General features: G+C 36.7%; 1 protein-coding gene across 4 annotated transcripts; it reads left to right on the forward strand.

The window, feature by feature from the left end:
* Positions 1-457: 457 nt before the first annotated feature.
* Positions 458-21045, forward strand: xrcc1 (X-ray repair complementing defective repair in Chinese hamster cells 1). Of its 4 annotated transcripts, none has more exons than XM_044116348.1 (17): positions 458-941; positions 1017-1109; positions 2806-2913; positions 3041-3199; positions 3562-3636; positions 4028-4151; positions 4377-4483; positions 5393-5555; positions 5626-5866; positions 7686-7802; positions 14002-14083; positions 14177-14279; positions 17390-17444; positions 18315-18445; positions 18698-18788; positions 18911-18986; positions 20197-21045. In XM_044116348.1, exons 1-17 carry the CDS (start codon positions 891-893, stop codon positions 20302-20304), a joined length of 1884 nt encoding a protein of 627 aa, XP_043972283.1. In that variant the 5' UTR covers positions 458-890; the 3' UTR covers positions 20305-21045. The 4 variants fall into 4 exon arrangements, with proteins under 4 accessions (XP_043972283.1, XP_043972285.1, XP_043972284.1 ...); XM_044116350.1 differs by having other exon boundaries at positions 17393-17444; XM_044116349.1 differs by having other exon boundaries at positions 14177-14276.
* Positions 21046-21912: the final 867 nt, after the last annotated feature.

The following is a 21912-nucleotide window of genomic DNA, read 5'->3' on the forward strand; positions in this document are numbered from 1 at the left end:
GATCATGACTGAAATCTCCTTCTTGCAATTTTGTAGCCATGTTCCAGTGGGACATTTTGAGGCATATTTTGAACTCTGGATTATATTTCCCTTCTGGCCTTGACATGCAATGAGATCCCCCAGAATCAGTCATTTTCTATAGACTTGCTGCTTTCCTCTCGCCTCAGCATTATTAGTCTGGTTTGAATTGAAGCAAAAACATAAGACAAATGGCAGCCTAATTTAATAATGACATAAAACAACTTACATAAAATGAAAAAAACAAAAAAACAACAACAACTAAACACGTATGTTTTTCTCCGCAACATAGAGAACTAAAAATATATCCACATTTTATTCCACTTCGAAAATATTCTGACTTAGAAACTGCATACGTTTCACCACTTGGTGGCGAATTAACTGCATGGTGAGACAATTGTGTAGTAGAAGAAGAACGTGAAGTTCTATTGGTTAGAGACGCCTAGAGTCGGAAGTTACGACACATTGACATTTTCAGCCTTTTGGTGGGAAAATGAATGCTCACTTGCGCATATCTAACGTTAAATTCAAGTGGTCGTTATATAAATCGAGATATTTACTGTAGCGATAAAAGTACTGTGTTAAATGTGAAGCATAAAACATCGTGGGAGATTATTGCGCTGCAGCCTTTCACGAGTGTTGAATGATCCGACATATATGGGAAAGTTCACTGTCTTTTGTTTATTAGCATGCTATCTGGTTAGTCAGGAGTCGCTCTATCGCTGTTCTGCAACAAAGTGAGTTTTTTGTAGTGCCACGAAAAGCAATCTGGGTGTGGTTTAGGGTTAGGTTGTACGTCGTATTTTCTAAAACGCCCTGTTGACGGAAATTAACTGAAAATTAATCGCATTTCGAGAAACGGCAAGACAATCATGCCAGAAATTCAACTCAAGCATGTAATTTCTTGCTCCACCGAGGACAGCGTAAGTTGTTTTATGTCATTATGTCCGTAAAGTAAGCTGCGCGTTTCTTAAAGTTTTTGTTTCAATTCAAACCAGACTCATAAAGCAGACAATCTGCTGAGCTCAGACACATACAGAAAGTGGAAAGCAGCAAAACCCGGTGAGAAGCAGACGTCCGTCATCCTCCAGGTTTGTCTCGTCTCTAATTATTCGGGTGTTTGTTTCTTTTTTTTCTTCTTTCTGTGAGATTCTAGGATAATAAATGCTTATCATTCATCTTAAGGCACCAACCTGTTCGTTCACAAATAGCTCAGCGACCAATGTCTACTAAAAACTCCAAATAATCTTTAAATGAAAAATGATACTTTAAAAGTTTCTCCCCATTCCTATTAGCCGTCATTTTTGACCTTACACAAACTGTAAATCATCGTTTAAAATGAAGTTTCACCAAATTAGGGTAGAGATACAACCTGTTTTGTTAGTAATAAACTAAAAAAACAAAACAACATAAAGAGGGAACATTGTAATGATGAAAAACTAATAGAACAGCGAGTGAATGTGGATCAATATTTTCCTAAAATGTGGCACTCTTTGCAGCTGGATTTCTGTAAATTGCTGTATGCTGGACGTGAGAAATTTTAAATCTAATCCCATAGATTTTTCTAAAATGCAGCTTTGTTCCTTCGGGGAGAAATTAACACTGAAATCAGATCCAACCTGTGCTAGCTGCTCTAAACTGGCTTCCTAGTGTATATCAGAATGAATTTCAAGTTCTTTTTGCTTGCTTTAAAAACCTAGCATCATATTTGTTTGTATATGATGCTCCACATAGCACATTAGGTTCACAAGTCAAATGTTGTGAACATTTAATCCAGTATCAACAGAAGAGGTCCAGGGGCATCTCAGAGGTAGTGCCAAACCTGCAGACCAACCTGCTTTGCACTTTAGAGCTGCCCTAAAGTGTAATTATTTTAACACTGTTTTTAATAATACAATTAGTTTTAGCTACACTGAACATTTCTGAGCCCTTTTTTGACAACTTCCCATGTTTAATTTATTCGTTTTAGTATTTATTTTTTATCAGGATACATTATCTTATTGCAGTTCAGATTTTGCTAAATAATTTACTTACTAATAACACTTCTTTTACCGGTAAGTAAAAGTGCATTTTTTAAAAATGTGTACCTTTTCTTAATATATACTAAACTTTTATATATATATATATATATATATATATATGTATATGTATATATATATATATATATATATATATATATATATATATATATATATATATATATATATATATATATATGTGTGTGTGTGTGTGTGTGTGTGTATGTGATGCATGAACATGGACTTTTAGGTTTGTCACAGAAAGATGTTTTATCCTTCTTGTGTGATGTTTAAGCAATCCGAAAACTTTTTTTTTTTGTCTGAATTTGTTTTAGCTTTTAAGTCTTTTGTCAGACTGTTAAAGCTGCAGTGAAACGTTTCACTCTTTCCCTCTAAATTAGAGGTCCACAAATACAGTACTCTTGTACAGCAGGCAATTTGAGATCTTTAATGCTGATTACGATGTTTAGCTGATGTAACACTTTTTCCAGTTATTTTGGGTATAAAATAGAGCTTTGCAACAGTTTTTTTTCTGTGTCAGAAAATATTGTATGTTTACAAACTCAAATGAGTAGTCATGCTAAATAACCAAGTTTCTTCATTTGATTGAAAGTGTTTGATTGTAATAATTTCCAGAGTGATAAGACTCTGGGGTGAGACATTTGTGTACTGTGAGGCTGATGCAGCAGTCAATTTATTGACTCTTAAAGATTGATGTTCTTTCTTTCTCTCTGAGAGCCGTCTCATGTTGTATTTACTTTTTCTCCAGTTTGAAAAAGAGGAGCAGGTCCACAGTATTGATATTGGGAATGAAGGATCAGCTTTCATCGAGGTGTTGGTTGGGAATTCTTCAGCTGTCAAAGACCAGGACTATGAGGTTTTTCTCACAAATCACACTGTGACAGTTTTCCCTTCCTAACCATTTTAATCTTTGCTTAATTAAAAACAATGCTTTCTTTTTACCTTTGCTTCTTTCTTTTTCTATCTCTCTTGCTTTCTCTCAGGTACTTCTTGTCACATCTTCCTTCATGTCCCCCACCGAGAGCCGCAATGGCACCAACATGAACCGGGTTCGTTTCTTCGGACCCAACCAGTTGCAGAAGAGCACCGCTCAAGAGAAGTGGGACAGGGTGAAAATTGTGTGCACCCAGCCGTACAGCAAGGTGAAGAACTTAGTGATTTCAGATCGGCTGACCTATCACTGTTAGGTGACAGCAAATTTATTGGTTGTATATTTTTTCCCATGTAGAGATGATGGTAGAGATTCAATATTCATAAAAGGAAGCGTCAAATCCACTATGCAGTACAATAAATCCTTTTTGACGCTTACAAAATATGGCACAGCAAATTTCTGAACCTTTAAATAAAAAGGTATTTATTGTGGATAAAGTCAACAGTACGGCTTATGAACTGAAATATTTTTAACAGGAGTCTTTTTCTTGTGTATGTTTATCTAGAATTTAAGCTGCACACAGGTTCCTTTAACAGAATAATGTATATCCGTGTTGTCTTTTGCACTTTACAGAACATTGCATATGGCCTTGCTTTTGTCAAGTTCCACTCACCACCTGATAAAATCGATCCTCCGACCTCCTCCCCTGTAAGTTATCCACTGTGGTGCTCCATTTTAATCAAACTAATAACAGCAGGTCAGACAATAATTGTGCCACCAGTGATTTAAAATAAAACACTCCAATTAAATAATAGAACTCAAATGAAAGCCCGATTGTTTTTCTGAAATCTTCAGCCTGAGTGAGATTACTCTACTGCACTAAAAGACAGATATATTTTAAGGCTTTTTGCTCCTCTTAATGCCACAAGGCTGGCATGGAGGGATTTGATTTGAATCTAGGGTGAGCTCAGTTGGAAGTTCTTTAACTATTAAATAATTCGTCACATTGAAGGCCTCCTTTGTAGTTGGAAACAAAATCACTTCATTCAATCCCTGAATCTTCTCCATCGACGTTGAACTCGTCCTTCCTTCCTGCCAGAAACTGACAAAGCTGGGACAGTTCAGGGTGAAAGATGAGTCTCCTTCATCTGTGCCCAGCCTTCAACCTGGTAGCCTCTTCTTCAACCGAGACAATGCAACAAAGCCAAGCACTTCACTCAAAGGTAGAGCCATTTATTTAAATTTACATGCCCTATTGATTCCTTTCAGGTCTTTGGGATTTTAAAGCAGTAGTGAGTGTACTCTAATCTCTAATTAGGTTTTATTTTGGGCTGTCTAACTTTGCTGAGGGACATGAGAGTCAAAAGACAGGATTTTCTATTGGGGGTCCTTTATGTTAATGGCTGTCTTGTTCTTCCTCACTGTCTGCTTCTCTTTTCTATCTTTAGTGTCTCCACAGAGTGACAAGCTGAGCTATGCTGCTGCTGCTCTGCAGGCAGGAAGTAGCTCTCAATCACCAGGTCAAGCTTCCACCTCCATCTCTGCCTCACCACAGGTACTAAATATCCCCCATCATGTTCTCCTCTGAAGGGCACCCACTAAACACCTGTTCATCAGTGAGCTGTAGCCCTTCTCTTCATTTAGACTACAAAGAGGCAGAGAAAGCTGTAGAGGAAATGAAACCAGGCAGAAAAGCTTGATGCAGCTCAGGGTCTGTTGGTGTTTGAACACTTTAATATTCGTGTTGAGTTAAGAATATTATTTAACCAGGTGGGTTATGGAGAACACATTTTTATTTGCAATAGCAACCAAATAATGTATGATAAATCCAGTAAGTCCATCTTAAACTGAAGTGAATAGCTTTCATGTATTTTTCAATGTATGCACAAATTTATCCCGGAAAATTACTTCATAATATTTTACATATATTAAAAAAAACCTTCCTGAAAATCAGCCCAATGTTTCTTTTAACAGCAAAGATAGAGCAAACTTTTTTACTTGAATCCACATTAGACATGCAATCACAATATGGTGCTCTGAGTGAGGAGTTTGTTTATTTCCTCTTTTTATGCAAACAGCTGCAGAGTGTTTATATAAAAAAGCTGACTCAGAATATTTTATCTGCATTTGTTCTTCTTAACGGAGCAAAAATCCCCAAGCTTGCAGATATATTGTTTTTTTTATTATGCAATAAATAGTTTGATGGAAAAGTTGCCTCTGCACTCTTGGTAAATTGCCTTCTGATTACCTTTCTCTGGCTCCAAAATAAAGTGAAAGTAACTTATTCTCACTTTCGCTTTAGTGAGTTATATGCTAAAGTAACCACTTAATACAAGCTTGTCAACATGAACTGGTTTGTAGTAGATTCAGCTCCAGCCAAGAATCTGTTCAGTGAACCAGTTAGTGGTTTTGTATGCATTTTTTAACATACTTGCTACAGTAATTTGATACTTTTGTCATCCAGCCACCAGCAAAAAGGAAGTTTGAGTTCAGCAAAGAACGACAGTCTCCCTCTGGACCTCCTCCGACAAAGAGAGTGAGTTCTGGGGGCTCGCCTGAGACCAAAGCTGTGACCCCTAAATACAAACCAAGTCCTGTCAGCACGCCAAGCCCAAGCACTGCCAAAGGTAGCAGATCATAAATAAATCAATTTATGTTATAAAACAAACAAACCTCGAAACTGAGTTCTTTCTGCAGCATCATCAGCAAAGAAATCTGCTGAGAAGAAGAAGGAGAGCCAATCCAAACCAGAACCAAAGCCCAAACCCAAGACAAAATCCGACAGCGAGCAGCAGGTCCCATTGAACCGGATCTTGGAGGGTGTTGTGTTTGTTCTGAGCGGCTTCCAGAACCCCTTCAGAGGGGAGCTGAGAGAAAAAGCGCTTGAAATGGGAGCCAAGTACCGGCCCGACTGGACACCTGACTCCACACATCTTATGTGAGTACTTCCGTTCAGGTTAATCACAAATTAGATCATTATTCAAGTTCACATTATTTTTTATAGTTTATAAGCATATATACTCCTTTATTGGCTGTCACATGTTTTAGTAATGGCTTTAACCAATCTGCATTATTAGCTCTGGTGTCCATCTTCCTCTTGACAACAATGTGTAGCTTTTCAATGGGATTTAGGTCCTTGAATTTGGAAAACATGAAGTTCCTTTTGTAACCTCACAGTGGAAAGCTGTGCTGGGTTTGAACTTGAGAAACACAGTAGACCAACTCTAGCAGAGGACATCATCATTTAAACTTCACACCAATCATCTCAAGCTGGTGTTGCTTGTGAACCTTTTTCTACCATACGTTTTTCTTCCACACAACACTTTCATTTTATAAACTGAGATGCAGCAATCTGAGAACATCTAACTTCTTTTCTGACTTACTTACTGTCCGAGATTGTCTTCTGGATCGTTATAAAGTCAGTAGTTTCCACATTAGTGTGGAGGTTGACATGTTTCTTAAATTTATTTTTAAAATGAACAAACAGATGCATGGAATATAAATCACTTTATGTAATGAGTTTTATTTTTTTGAATTCTATTTCTGAAATAAAACTTTTAAATAATGTTCTAATTAACTGAGATCCAACAAGACAGGTCAGCCTGGCCTCTCTGGTGAATGATTTTAAGCATCTATCTTTACAAAAAGACCCTTAGGGACATTTTTACATTTCCATTAAAGACTTTTAACTAAATAAGTTCCTTTTATATTTTCCTCTTGAGTTGATTTTGTGCTGGAAAAGCAACTTTACTCTAGTTCAGAGGCAAGCAAAATATAAAGATGCACTTATGCATGAATGGTCACCAATCTGCAGTTAACAGATCAAGCTGTAATGCCGGCACAGCTCTAGTGAGATGTATGGGTGAAGTTTTAACAATTTGGGATATATGGTAGTTTCATATCAAAAGATGAATCAGAGGAAAGATCACACTGCACCTTTTCTTCATTCATAGGATATGGAGGATTCCAAACAGAATGCAAATTAATAGGAAGAATGAGTCCCATGGTAGACTTTTCAAGCACACCTGATTTGAATGGATAAGTGACTGATACATGAATAAGAAGCAGGAAAATAAATCAGTTTTTGTTTAGGGGATGTTCAGCTGGCGTACTGAGGAATCCCACTGTGAGCACATACACTTCAGTGATATCACATTTATAATGCCCACCGTGTCAAAGCTGCTAGGGAAGCTCCAGGCTGCAGTTCTCTGGAGACGAGCACTGCTTACAGATACTGCTGTGCAAAGAGAACTTGGAGAGATAAACAAGGAACAAATGCTAAAAAGCGAAGAGATAAGTCAACAGATCAATGCACTGAGAAACTGCACAGTGTAGATAAAAGAAAGTAGAGCATGAATAAAGCCCTATTGTAGCTAAAATGTTCTTTATGCTTTTGTTTAGGGGAATTGCCTTTAGATAAGAAATAAAAATCCATTAAAGGTGCACCTCAGCATTTTTTCTTTGTTTAATCATTTAATGCTGGTAAACACATTCAAAATTAGACAAATTATTCCTAAAGAATATTTATGTTTTGTTTTAACATACAAAGGTTTCCTTTAAATAAACTTTTCTTAATTTCCCTTCTAGATTTTTATGCACCCATGGTTCACATGGTCAGAACATCTGTGGTCTAATAGTTGCTTTTTGTTTGCAGCTATTAGACCAGACTGACTTGTCAACTTTCCTGTTGTGTCCTAAACATCTTTTTTGTTTGTTTTTCTGGATGCATGCTCCTGCCTTGGCCCATTATCCTACAGTTGTGCCTTCGCCAACACCCCCAAGTACAGCCAGGTGAAATCAGCAGGCGGCATCATTGTCCGGAAAGAATGGGTGATGGACTGCCATAAGAGGAAACAGAAGATTTCACATAAACGGTAAGAAAGCCATAGATGAGTTTCAGTATATTGATTCCTAAATATCACTACAGTATTTAGTATGCTCTTAAATTTCTGGTACATTTTTCCTCTTTGTGAAACGTGTCAATAATCGTCTGCAAACATGGCCAGCACCTATCTCCCTTAACGAGGCCATGACATTTTGCATAAGAAAAATTGATGTATGTTGATTTTATTACACATTTTGGAATGTATATATTTCAGTGTTACTGTAGGATTGATAGTGTAAGCAAGTTTATGGTAATGTGCATGTGCTGTGCAGCTGAAGAAACTCATCTATGTGAGAAATATTTCTCAATATTAGTCATCTGTGGTATGTTTTTTTTTAAAATTATATTATTATTATTATATTATGGCAAAGTTATGCAGAATCTTGTCTGTCCAGCATCCTTAGAAACCTCTAGCTTCTGAAATAGGAAATGCTTTTTAGATAGCTGTTATTGGTTTCACAGTAGCACAGCTGTTTTAATTAAAACAATGTTAATTATGAATCTGGACGAGGTTTGTAATCTATTACTGGCAGTTTAAGTGGAAAATTAAACAAAAGATCACAACTAGCACTTCAGTGTGTGAGGTAAAACCATTTTCTTTCATATGGTGTGATCATTCACTGTTGAGTTGATTTAATCTTCCAAGGCATTTCATTTTAGAGTTTTGCCAAATTATAGAACTGTACTTAAAGCCATATAAGTGTTCACTTCTTCCTGTTCCTTTTCAAACAAAAAAGTAGTAGTAAACTAATTATTTTGGTCTTGATCATGTAATATACTTTAAACTGCACCAAATTTTATTTCAATACTGCAGACATGCTGAAACTCGTCCAAATGAGCAGCTGGTAGGAATTAAGTAGCACAGAACATGTGACTACCGTATGACTCCATGTCTGATGAGAACTCTCTTTCGGGCTGTGTCTGTTTTCCTGCGTTGTACAGTCTGTTCTCAGCAATCTCACTGATTGAAACATCCAAAAATAATCCCACCACAGCAGGGAAGACCACTTGCTACAGAGAGCACTGTAACCTTGAGTAGAAGATCCCTGCTGTGATCACAAATTCTGCCCACTGAGCTCCAGCAGCTCTCTAATTATATGGCTCATTATGGGGGTTGGGTGAATTTCCACCACCAAGGTCCTCTGTCATGGATCCTGATAAATCTGTCTGTACTGAATAATGTAGGGCTAAAGACATTGGGAGATTCAAATTTAATTGGGCTCTTGCTGTATTAGCTGTGTGGAGTTTTGATTTCTCATTAAGAAATTCCCACATACATACTGCCCCCCCACTGTCTCCTCTATGTTAGCTTTTATGAATAGCAAAAATTCTGAGACATCAAAGTGAAAAGTTCACTTATTTCAGTACGTTAATTTACTAAAGGAAACATTTAGATGAATTACAAACAGAATGTTTTCAAACATTTGTTTCTGTTAATTGCAATTATCTTCTGCTTAGAACTGTTTCATATCAGTTTTGTGGGAAAGGGATCTGAAACCTTTGAATTTGTCTGTAAAACTTTGCTCTAATTCATTAAGAAATGTTTTCTGTGGTGTCGGATCAAATATGTGCCATTCTTGAACTACATTTGGGGGGCTCACAACACAAGTCCATGTACGACACTCTGTCTTGATGATCCCTACCTGAAAATCAGCTGTAAGATGCATTTAGATCAGAACATTTGTCGCCTTATAAGTTAATAAGATTTTACATTTCTCCTTCTACTAAGCTTGTTTAAGTTCAAACTCGGCCTCAGAATGTGACAGCAATATGCTTTAAATGATTTAGAACCTGGTATGTTTGTTTATATCAGATGATTTGTACATACAGACCCATTCGTCAAATTAGAATATGACTGAATAGCCCATTTACTCTAGGAACTTTATCACTAATGTAATTAATCTACATTATGTAGAATAATTACACTGAGGTAATTGAAAGCCGTTATTTATGTTAATTATGAGTATTTTCCACTAATGATAAAAACATCACATTTAAGATTAGAATATTAAAAAGCTTTTAATACATGAATGTGCGATTAATAAAAATTATGTTTAGTACCTTCTTACTGGCAGTTTTTTGGGTTTTTTTTCAAAAGGTACTTCTAATCTGACAATCCTTGTTGAAGCATAGATTTTAATTTACTGAATTTAGCTCCACTAGTGTTATAGGTTAAAGATGATTAGAGTGAATGAATAATTAATAAATAGTTCTGTTTAACTGCTCTTTGGGAAAACAAGTATTTTTCCAAGTTTTCAACTTTGTTACATCTTAAATGTTTAGTTTCTAAAATAATTTTACCATTTTATTAAAGTAATTGTCTTTCCGTTTCAGCTTTGCGTTCAAATATAAGATGGGAAAATTCACAATAATCATGAAAATACTTTCTCTGTAGCCTGTAATTGATGCCTTTTTCTAGTTCAGATTAAAAGATAAGAGATCATCACACTGCTCGCCATGGAAAGAGCAATTTAATAACTTTTTCTTGCATAACTTTTCAAAAAAAGATGTCTAAAATAAAATGCAATTTCAATAAATAAAGTTGAATAAATTAAATATTGCTATGCAGCTAAGTTTTTATCTTTGAGCTTTACTTAAAAAGAAAAATTCAAGGAGAATACAAATAAAAAGTTCACTGCAACCTGCCATTCTCCCTCATGTTCGCCTTTCTCTGTAAATTTCCTGTTGTGCCAGTGAGAACTCGCCTCTGGGCTCCCCTTCCCAGCACCGCTATTATGCTGCATGTTGAGTGTGCAGCTTTGATGATGTATTCTTTATTTAAAAGCTGCATCTGCTATGGGTAATTAAAAGAACCACTTACTTTGATGATGACAAGCACCAGTACAAATCGGCACACTCGGGCTGTAACTGTTGTTGCTGAGCATCCGGAGGTAAAATGTGCAGCTTCGCTCGGCTCCTGACATGCACGCAGGCTGTGGAGTGTTTGTAATAATCAGATTGAGACATCAGCTAAGTACCCCAGCCGACACTGAATATATATAGTCATTTAACAATCAGTGAGCAACAAAGGACACATAAAACAAGAAGATGAAAAATACTCAACCAGCTCTGACACTGGCTGACAATGTAACCAAATTATCAAGCAGATTTTAAACCACTAAAAAGAGGATAGTTGGGTCCAAAATATTAATGCAATGAGGCTTTAGTATTTTTTTAAAAAAGATATGGAAATAAGTCTGAAAATAAAAACTTGTATAAATAATCTACAGATCATAAAAGTACCTGTTACATAAAGGAATTATTATTTTACTTTCAAAGTGATTCTCCTACATTATGCATTTGAGCCAGAAGTTCAGAACTACATTGTCATCAGTTGTGTAAATAATAATACTAGATCGGTTGCATTAGTGAGGATTGTGAATTATGCTGTTGATTTGATATATATTAGAAATATATTTGAGGTCAACATGTAAAAGCTATGAAAACTGTCCTCCAACTTCAGAATTTTTGTTTTTAACCTGAAATGTTCTGATCAACTGGAGCTCTAATTGATACTTGTCTTAGTTTTTCTTCCAAGTAAACATTTTAAGTAAACATTTATAAACAAATTTTGTTAAAATACACTGCATGGCTTAAAAAAAGACAATGCCTCCAAATTTTAAGCTCACACCATAGATGGATTGATCACTATTTGGGCTCATAATGTTCATGAGCCTGACCACCTGCAGCCCAGATTATAGCACTGCCCCACATTCTGCTAGAGTAGACACTATGATGGCTGCATCACTTCATCTGTTTGCAGAAATCTTTTAAAACAAGCTCTTAAAGCAGATTTTTTTTTACCTCCACATCTCAGCCCTCTTACTTTACAAGAATGTTTAATTTCTACACCAGGACTTTGTCCATTTATTTTATTGGATATGTCCTTTAAAGTTAGCTGGCTAAAAAGCCCATGCAGGCAACCCTAAACAGAATCTGTTCATCCATAATGTTAGAACCAAAATAATGTGTGGTTTAGCACACAAATCATTTCTTCTATCTAAGAAGAAGCAGGAATAACTCAAACACGTTGATCTGTTTTTTTGTGATAGCCGCTCTTACTGTCACAACTTCATTTACGTCCTTTTCCCATAGTCTCATTTGTCATTTTCCAATTTCCTGGCCTAAGCAGAGGTCAGTTAAATGTCTTCCTTCACTGCGTGCTAAAATGATTTCACCTTACTTATAGTATATCACTTCTGTGCTTCAAATATCCCTCCTGATAAGTTTTAGCTGACTTTATAGTGGCTTGAAGGGATTGTCTGGGAAAGGTTGGCAGATGATTTACTCTTGGTCTGTGTTTATTTTTTTATGCAGTTGTTTCATAGCATCTGGGATAGTTTCTTCTGGTTCCTGCCAGTTTTGTACAGGAGTGTTTCAAAAAATTAAGTGTGAATAAAATATTCTTTTATTTCTGTAATTCATTTAATTCATGATGTCTGTTAAAGAAACGGAAATCTTTTGAAGTTGATAAATCTATTCCAACAGCTTTAATAAAAACGTTTAATTTTTTCATTCACATCTGTGCCAAGGTTGGACTCATGTACAGAAAATCACCAAAGTCTGTTCCAAAAGTATTGCCTATCCTGTCAGAAATCTGTCTTTGGTGATTTAAAAGATCCTTTCTTACTTTCTTCTCTCAGTGTTTCAGTTTCTTCCGTTTGGACTCAGACTGAAACACTCTTGGAACAAACACATTTGTCAGTAAAAAGACCTGTGCATTTCCTGAACTCAGATCTGTCCATACCTGAAACTGTTTTTCTCCATGTCAGTTTTAAAAATTGTAATTCTTTTTTAGCACTTGCCTGCTTATTGCACTTTTTATATTGTTTTTATGTGGCTTTGTGTGTGTTTTTATGTACTGCTGCTCTCTATACCTCTTTAATTGCCCCGTGGGGATGAATGAAGTTATATTGAACGGAATTGTGCTATAATGTGCAGCCCTAAGTATTTCTATCTCAACAACAAGATTTTATTGAAAAAGTTGCTTCTGGCTGACATCAACTGTTTTGGGGATTAATACGACTCAGTTTTAGTTTCCCAATGACTTAAACATCTTACCACCACAAGCTTTTACTAAACTTATCCCTCCTGCCATGAAAAGTGAGATATGAGAGACATAGAGAATCTTAATGCTCTCTAGGACTGACAAATGTAAAATAATTAGTTAGCATTTAGATGTAATATGTTGCACAGTTCCTTCTGGGATCTTTATTTTCAAAAGAAATCCAAAGTTCTTTGCTCAGGTCGGACGTTACTAACGTTGTGTCTGGTTCAGCGTGTGTGATGGCTCTTCCAGCTGTCGCCAACTCCTTCCGAATCTTCCCAAACTCTTAAATGGACTTAGCTTCACTATATTCTACAGGTTGTAATTATCAGTGTTTCTTGTGAATATTTTTTACCAACATGTTTCCCCTTCAACTCAACCTAAAACTAATTTGAGGTTATTGAACTGTTTTTTTATTGGTCTTATTGATTCACAAAGTAACTAAAGTTTGAGTTTTTAATTAGCTTTAGACTACAAATGTTAAAATAAACAGAAATAAAAAGTTGAATTATAACTGTATGATAATTCTGTATGAGTTTCACTTTTTGAATTAATGAAATAAATGAACTTTTTTTTGCTAACATTTCTAATTTGTTGAGATTCACCTGTATATGTCCCAGTGAGTTTCTGTATAACTATCTCCTCTGTTATTCCCTTTATAAATCAGTATTTCTGTGCACGCTTAAATCTTTGCTGAGAAACTTGAACAAAGTAATCATTACCTCATCCTGAAATGGAGTTATGGGGAAGCTGTACATCAAATAAAAATGTGATTTGATCATTGCACGATGCAAAACCAACAATACTTCTAATTATGAGGTCCTTTTGTCTTTGTTGATTTCTTTGTTTCAGACAGATTCCCCCCTCTCAGGAGGAGTAAATCTGTCCTTGGACTGCTAGATTTAAAAGTATCTTATTCAGAGGTGCTGGTGATGTTTTAAACATTAGGACACAGGCTCATTCATCTGCAGAAAAAAATGTCTGAAACTTGCTCTTTGTTGCAGAGGCTAGCAGGTAAGGGCCTCACTACACTTTGAATCACGTTGTAAAACAGATAGGGACACAAGATATATTACCCAGTTGTTCTTTTCCCTCTGGCATTTCATCATCCTGACACATTTTGTTTCTTGCTTTCCATCAGCTACTTGATGGATGGGGCGGAGTCCAGCTCCGAGAGCGAAACGGATGGCGACGACCAGAGTGAGGAGGAAATCGAAACTAAGGTCAATTTGTCTTATAAGTGAGCCAATAAATATAATTGTGGGATTAAAGAAATATGTGAAGTTTACAAATCTAGAGTCTGGCTGTTCTTGCAGATTCCACAGAAGCAGGTGAAACAAGTCACCCCGAAAAAGACACCAGAAAAAAAGGATGAGGATGATGAATATGGAGCCTCAACTGACGTGGATGAATCAGGTAGTAAGTCAAAATTTGTCAAGGAAAATCAAATGGTAAAGGCTTATTTTATTTGATCTGCCCTGTTGTCTTTCTTTGTACTTTAATTTGAATGTTCCTTTAATTTGATAATTGGGTAGAGAGGTTTTTCATTAATTGGCTGGAAAGTCTAATATAGGGCTTCAGCTGATTTGTGACCAAAGTTCACCTAAGACTAATGGAATGAGGAGATTTATTTATAGAGGTGGAAGTTTAATGGAAAGGGGGATACAGAGGAAATTGGGTACATAAAATATCTAATTGGGAATTTAATTGAATAAAGAGAAAGTCCACAAGCATTTTGACATTTTCTTAACTTTAAATTATTTTGGGAGTTGTAGATAAAAGCTGAGATATGTTTATAAAAACAGTTACAGTAAGCTTATGTGAATGGTTGATTGACGCTAAATGTAACAACATAAAACAGAGGTAATATGTAAACTTTCCTGTCTTTAGCTTTCATCTTATGTTATTTCCTCATCAGTTACATACATGGAGTGTTTTGTTTTTCTTTCACGCGTGTTTGGGAAATCCTTGAATTTCCCTTGGCAGCCCTTTGGGGGTGCCTAAATCCTTGCTCTCACAAAGCTCCGCCTATTTCCACAAAGCTCCTACTTGCAGCTGCAGCCTCCAACTGAGCTTCTGCCTCACAAAGCACCCTTACCTCACACAGCTTCATCCCCTTTAAAAAAAAAGTAAAAACTAAAGGTAAAGCATTTAATATCCAAAGATCTTTGAAGTACCTTCCAGCTGCATGCACTAAATTTATTCATGATCTACACACAGGAACAGTCCTGTAGGCTTCAAATTTTTCATTTTTCCAGATTATTTTTGCATCAGATTGCTTTGAATATCTTTCTTTTTATCTTTCTCTTCTGCGACTGCATGAGGCTCTCTTCTCATTATGGCTTAGTTTAAATTTTTCTTCTTAAAGTGCCTGTGTTGCAGACCAATTCATACCTCAGTTGAGTATTCGTATAAAGTTCCTGTCAGCCTGTAGAATGCGTGGCTGATGGATTACCTACTTGTTTGCCAAAATAAAGTGATTTCTTTGCTCTTTTTCCCATCCTCTAACTCTCCTCTAACTCCTAAACAACAAATATAACATGAATTTATTATTCATACCATTCTCAACTGTACATAGTTTTTTTTTGCTTTACTGCAGATAAGCAAATATTTATCTTGTAAATATATATATTTTTTGCATGGTGCCTGTAGTAGCCTTCTAATTTACTGAAGGGTCGGTACTGACAGCAATGCATGGTGTCAATCAAAACCCCAGTTTCTAACATCAAAGCCTATGCTAATTTGGTCCTTTCACTGAGCTCAGCAATTGATGATCCTCATTATTTATAAACTAACCCCCAAAAGAGCAAAAGCAGGAATGAAAACGTCCGGCAGAATATAAATCCTTCTCAATTTTTTATTTTATTTTTTTTACTTTGTTTTATTTTACTGCTGAAGTTGTTTCATCTCTGTCACACTACTTGATAGCTCAATTTTATTTCAATAGCACAAAAAGACACAATATTCCAGCATCACCTTGATGTGTATTTGGTACTGTAGACCAGTGGTCCCCAACCACCGGGCCGTGGACCGGTACCGGTCCATGGACCAATTGGTACCGGGCCGCGAAACAAATAATTAAACATGTCCGTTCTATGTATTGAGTCTGGAGGAACTTTTATTTTGAAAATACTAAACCAGAAGCTGTCGGTTACATCTTGTGCGTCAACATGCAGCATAATGAGTAATAAACAACGGCATCGGTCTCGATCCCGCACCCCCTATCCCCTCAAATAGTATAACTTAAACTCACACTACCCAATGCAGACACTTCACTGATGTCAGCATGCTGGATGCTTGAAACTTAAAATGTGACCTACTTTCTGTTTTATTTCTCTGAGTGTCTGACCAGAGTATTTAGTTATTATTCCCAGAAATAATCATTTTCTTTTCATGTTTTAGATAATTGTAATTTTATTGTGCTCCGGTACAATAACAATAAAAGTTTTCTGATCCTGATTCCCTTGATCCAAAACATGGATATTTTTCTACTGAAGCCTTAGGAGCCTGAAAGCACAAATCTAAACTGAGGAAGTTTCAGGTAATTAATTTAAGCTGTTAAGTAAGTTAAATACTAAGGGTGTCAAATAAATTACAAGTCACGAAATGTGAAAGAAGAAAATGTGAAGACATTTCAGTCTTTGAGCTCTGACATCTAATCCAATAACAAAACACATATTGAATGACAGGACCATAAGTCTCCTTGGTGTAAATGAGTAAGAACATTTCTGTGTGGAACAAATCCAAGAGCCGAGATTAAGTGATTTATTTGAAGTGATTGATTTTATTCCCTCGAACTACTGGAGCCTGAAAGAGGGCAACAGCACAGCTGAAGTGGACTGAATGAATATAGAGGGAGCTAGGGGACAAAATGAGAGTCATAGGATTAGACAAAGGGGCTAACTTTTATAAGCTACTTGGGAAATGGATGAGTTTATATCGTCACTGCGAAAAGGGCAAGAGTAAGAAACCATGCAGCTTGGATGCAAAGCGAGAATGGAGTGGAGCTGTAATGACTGCAAAGAGACTTGTGCATGATTCTCATTTCTATGTTAATGTGAGACCCAGAGTAAAGTGGTGTGGTGCATCATTAAGAAGAGACAACAGCCTCTGACCCACCAACACACCACGTTTCATGTGGACTGCATTTTAAACAGCTCTGCCCCCCCAGCTAGAACCCTCAACAACACAGCCTGGCAAGAACCATGTTGCCAGCAAGGTTACATGAAATAAAATGCTTATGTATATTTCATAGAAATGTGGACTCACCTGGCATTTTAATGAGACATTAAACTCCTCTCCACAGATGGCAAGGAATTTAAAGCAGATTTAACTATTCCACATATTAAAGTTAATTAGTTTCAAGACTAGGGCCACAGAGCAGTCAGCACATCTCGCCCTCGCTGAATTTATATGTTGAGTTGCAAAAACAAATATTTAATTTGCAAACATAAGACTTTTCTTTCATTAGAGTAAATCTGGCATTCCAGGGAAACCACTGATGATTAACTTCTAACATTTTTTGGCAGAAGAAGATGAAGGTGACGATGAATCGGGAGTAGATACAGAAGACGAGCTGCAGAGGTAACTGGAAGCAATACCACAGACTGTGATTGTAGTTCTTAGCCTGGCTCAGATTAGTGCCATAAATGTTTTGTTTTATCTCATGTTCTAAGTGCCCTTTCCAACTTTTAGCCATGTTCTATGAATTAATTTCTAAATGCACTTATACAAAAATGCATACATGTATTTTAGTGTCAAAACATAAACAACCGTCTCTTCAAAGAGGTGTTTTGCTTTTTTTTTTAAAAAAGGAAGAAAAGCTGGATGTGAGTTGAAACTACTGCTCCTTTTATAGAAACTACATCTGGCCAGCAGTAGTTGTTGTTATCTTTTGCAATAGTTATTCGTAATAGTAATCCAGTTTTAGAATTGGCTATTTTCTACTTAAAGCTGATCAGATGTCTGATGAAAGAATAACACAGATTCGCTGTGAATATCAAAATATTTTAAAGCACATCTATCATTATAACAGCCAGACTCTCCTAAAATTTGATCAAAGTTCCTCTTTTTTACCCTTTTGGTCTTTGTCTGTCCTGGAACAAGTCTGGCTGACTTGCTGGAATGTTGTCTGTTGGCACAGTACTAGTTGTTGTTTAGGAGCAAATTCAATCATTCATAGGTCATATCTGAGAGGCTTCCTATCAATGCAACCTTGACCAGGTACTGGACTGAAAAACGAGCAGGTGATGTCGCTAAGCACTCTTCACAGATTTTGCTCAAGACTCTTAGGATGATAAAAAGATTCTTTGGAGAAAATCTACAGAGAATGTGGGTTGGTTCAGAACTCTTGCTGTGAATAAAAAGAAAAAACTTTAGACCAACCTGAATTTGTCTTCTATTATGTGATGAGCATTGAAAGATGTGGCCTACGTTGTGTTCTCCTTGTCAAAGGGTGGAGAGCAAACAGAAGAAAGCAGCTGCAAAAGAATCATCAGTGAAAGAAGAGGATCCATATGGGGGGTCGACAGATGAAAACACAGATGCTGAAGCGGAAGAGGATCATCCCATCCCTGAGCTGCCAGGTATGTCTGCCTTTGCTCTTATCTAGGTGTCTTCCTGTCTCTGTTACTCTTGCTCCGCTTGTGAGAACGCATCTCTCTGATGCTGCAGCTGCTCACAAAATTGATGGCCAAACACAAACACCAAAAGTGTCTTGTGTTGCTTTTGTGCTCGCTCCCTTTTGACAAAAGACATCTATAAATTCCTGCTCTCCTTATTGTCTAGTCTAGCACCTGCCTTCTTTGATTTTCTTTTCATGTTTTATTTCTTTCCAGATTTTCTTCACGGAAAGCACTTTTTCCTTTATGGAAAATTTCCAAACAACGAGAGGCGACTACTTTTACGGTACATCGTTGCCTTTAACGGGTAGGAGCAGACTTTTTCGTGTACCACAAGTCATTTTAAAAAGTGAACATTTTACACCAGAAACCTGGCATAGATGTTTATTTAGTTTGTAAGTGCATACCTCACTGCTGTGTTTTCTTCAGAGTGATCGAGGAGTACATGTCAGATAAAGTGCAGTTTGTCGTGACAAGCGGCGGATGGCACGAGTCCTTTGAGGATGTAAGTTCCCTCCGTTTGAAATGTAATTTAATAAAGATGTCCAACATAACATTTAACATTTGAATGATTGGATGCACTTGCCATTATTTGCAACTTCCAAAAGACGGTAGCCTGACAATTTGCTGGAGGAAATTTTGCTAGTTGCTACGTTACACAGAGGACACCTCAAAAATGCCTTTCAAAAGCCTCAGATCTCCCTAAAGATGCAATCCTAGAGTTTAATGCTGTTATTATCATTTTGAAAGGTAGTGTAAAACCATCAAGTAAAATGGAGCAAATTATTTTTGCCCACCTAGAGTGCCCTTCAAACATGTATGAAATTATTTAGCTGAGTTGGATTTCAGTAGATTTGCTGAAATCAAGCTTTTACCAGCTGATGCCGATTTGTGGTTTTCTTTGAAGTCTGTTCTTCACATTCATCCATTTCAAATTATCTTTCAGTAGACTGTAAGAAATTAAAATCTTCTGTGTCCACTTTTTTAACTCAACTAAGACATGGAGCAATCAGATGAAGCAAATGTTCTGGAGGTGTTAGATAAGAATACTTCAGATTGCAGGCCCAGGTGTATGTCTATAATAATCATGGACTGGTATAAGATGCACACACCTTGAGTGTAATATACCACTATATCTAATCGCTTACACAAAAATTTGGAACATAAATTAAAAGGTTTTATTTTTACATAAAAATATTACTTCTTCCTGTTGCTGCTAAATTGATGTATTTTTACAGGTAATATTTCAAATTTTTGACTTAAGCTAAAGTGTTCAAGTGTTTCTTACTAGAGAAACACCAACCAATTAGCCTAATAATGGACAGTTTACCCCTGATCTGACCCACAGTTTGACCTGTCTGCAGATCAAGCAGGGTAAAAATTGTAGATTATCTTTATTAAACATGTCAAAGCTAAAGCCAAACGTTTGAAAGCAAGACGCTCTCTATTTACAGAAAATCAAGTTCTATGTATAACACTGGATTACATGGATATGAATGCCGTCATTTTTCGTAATTTTCCTCATAGAACAGAGTGTTGATGATTTTACATACTGTAATGGTGTGAGTTCTGGTCAAGAAAGAATTGCCTGCTTTCAGATACTGTCTAAATTCAGGTGATTTTTTTTTTCTTCTTTCTAACGTCATAATCTTCATTGTCACAAAGATTTACACGTTTCTGTTTGATTTGTGTTTTGTTGCTCACATCAATCACAGGCGCTGATGGAGAATTGCAACCTGAACTTTGTGAAGCCTGCATGGATTTATGCGATCAATGAACGTCAGAAAATGCTGCCCTACCAACCATACACTGTTGTGCCCTGAAAAATACACTATAAGCGCACTCTGAGGAGTCTGGCACACTCTCTTCCAGTCCTGGTGAAAATGCAAATGGGAAAAGTCATAGTTCTTTTTCTGATTAGCCATTTCCAATGAGCAATAAACCATTAAGTGTTCACTTATATTTTTTACACTGACTTATGTGATGGTAATAAAATAACTTCAGGTGTTTTCTCCAGAGAGCTGGGACTAAAATGCTTATTAAATCATCTCCCTTGAGTTAAGCGATAGATTAGTTATAGATTTATTTTTATTTGCCCTTTCTCATATGAGTTGTTCATCACAGTCAGGTGAGAAAGACTCATCCTTCATGTGAAGCTCATCTCCTGGACAATAGGAAAAGAAGCAAAGTCCCTGATTCAGGCCTTGTTGGAGTTTCGCGATCTAAACGCAGCTACTGTCTGCCTCTGCTCTCCACTGCAACCTCAGGCTACAGGACTGGAATGAGTAATGATGCTGTCCTGACTGCCAGTGGCACTGATAAGAGACTCAATGTTGCAGACTGTTAGACTTTATGAGATCAACCCAAAGTCAAGTGAAAGGTTGAGGTTACTTAATGCTGCAGTCAAGAATTGGAAAAAGTTATATCAGGAATACAGGAGTCTAATAAAAATGAATTCCTGAGTAGGGGTGGGTTTGTTTTCTGTTTTATTTTCTGTTCAACGACTGCTTTCTTTGTGTTTGGAAAAGACGAGCTCGTGTAATAAAAAGACAGTCTGGATTTTATATCATTGTTATTTTTAAAATGCCAGTCTAATTTATGCAGTTTTCTATGGCATATTGGGTTCTCATCTGTCTACAGCGGCTTCTTTGACTCTCTGTCTTAAGCTATTTTTCCTGTTGCTGTGGTACATAATTATTTTGTCCAAATAAAAAAGGGTTTTTAATTAAAAACATGTCTGTCATTGCTTATTAATCCAACTTGTTTTGCACTCGGCTGCCCTCAATTCTCCCTGACTGACTCCGCTTGCTGCTTGAGTGACTCTTCTTTTTTTTATTCCCTCTCTGATCTCGAATCCTCTTTCCACTCTAATTTACTGCTCCTCCTTTTTTCAAGCCCAGAGCCATTGGGTCTCCCGTACTTCAGTCAAGGGGATTAGAAGGACGGTATGTGGACGAGAGATGGGGGAAGTAGGAATGGTTACAGGGGAGACTGAATACAGGAAAGATGAAAAGGTCTTGAGTTCTCAGCAAGGATGCATTTTTAAAACAGCCAATTATTGGCTTGTCTGTTGTATTTCTAGGTTGAGGGCCTTTCACAGGCGTACAACCAAGACTGTAGTATGTTGGAGTTGTTTCCTGTAGCCGTATGTGCACTGATTTGCATTTTATGACTCGGTGAGTTTAGGGTCAAACTCATTTATGTCGTATAGTAAGAACATGTATTGCCTGTAAAGATGTCAGCCCATTGCAGTGCCCTTTTCTTTTAGTAGACTCCATTTTCATCATCTTGCTGATGGAACGTGTGAGCAGCTTCAAAATATTTTTTAAGTAGCACTTTTTCCCTCATTCTTGTCTCCTCAATTTGTTTCAACAAGATTTATTCTTGTAACATTTTGTAAGTTCCCTGTGAAGATTAGCAATGACTGACTG

The sequence above is a fragment of the Gambusia affinis genome, linkage group LG05 (assembly GCF_019740435.1).
Source record: "Gambusia affinis linkage group LG05, SWU_Gaff_1.0, whole genome shotgun sequence".
NCBI lineage: Eukaryota > Metazoa > Chordata > Actinopteri > Cyprinodontiformes > Poeciliidae > Gambusia > Gambusia affinis.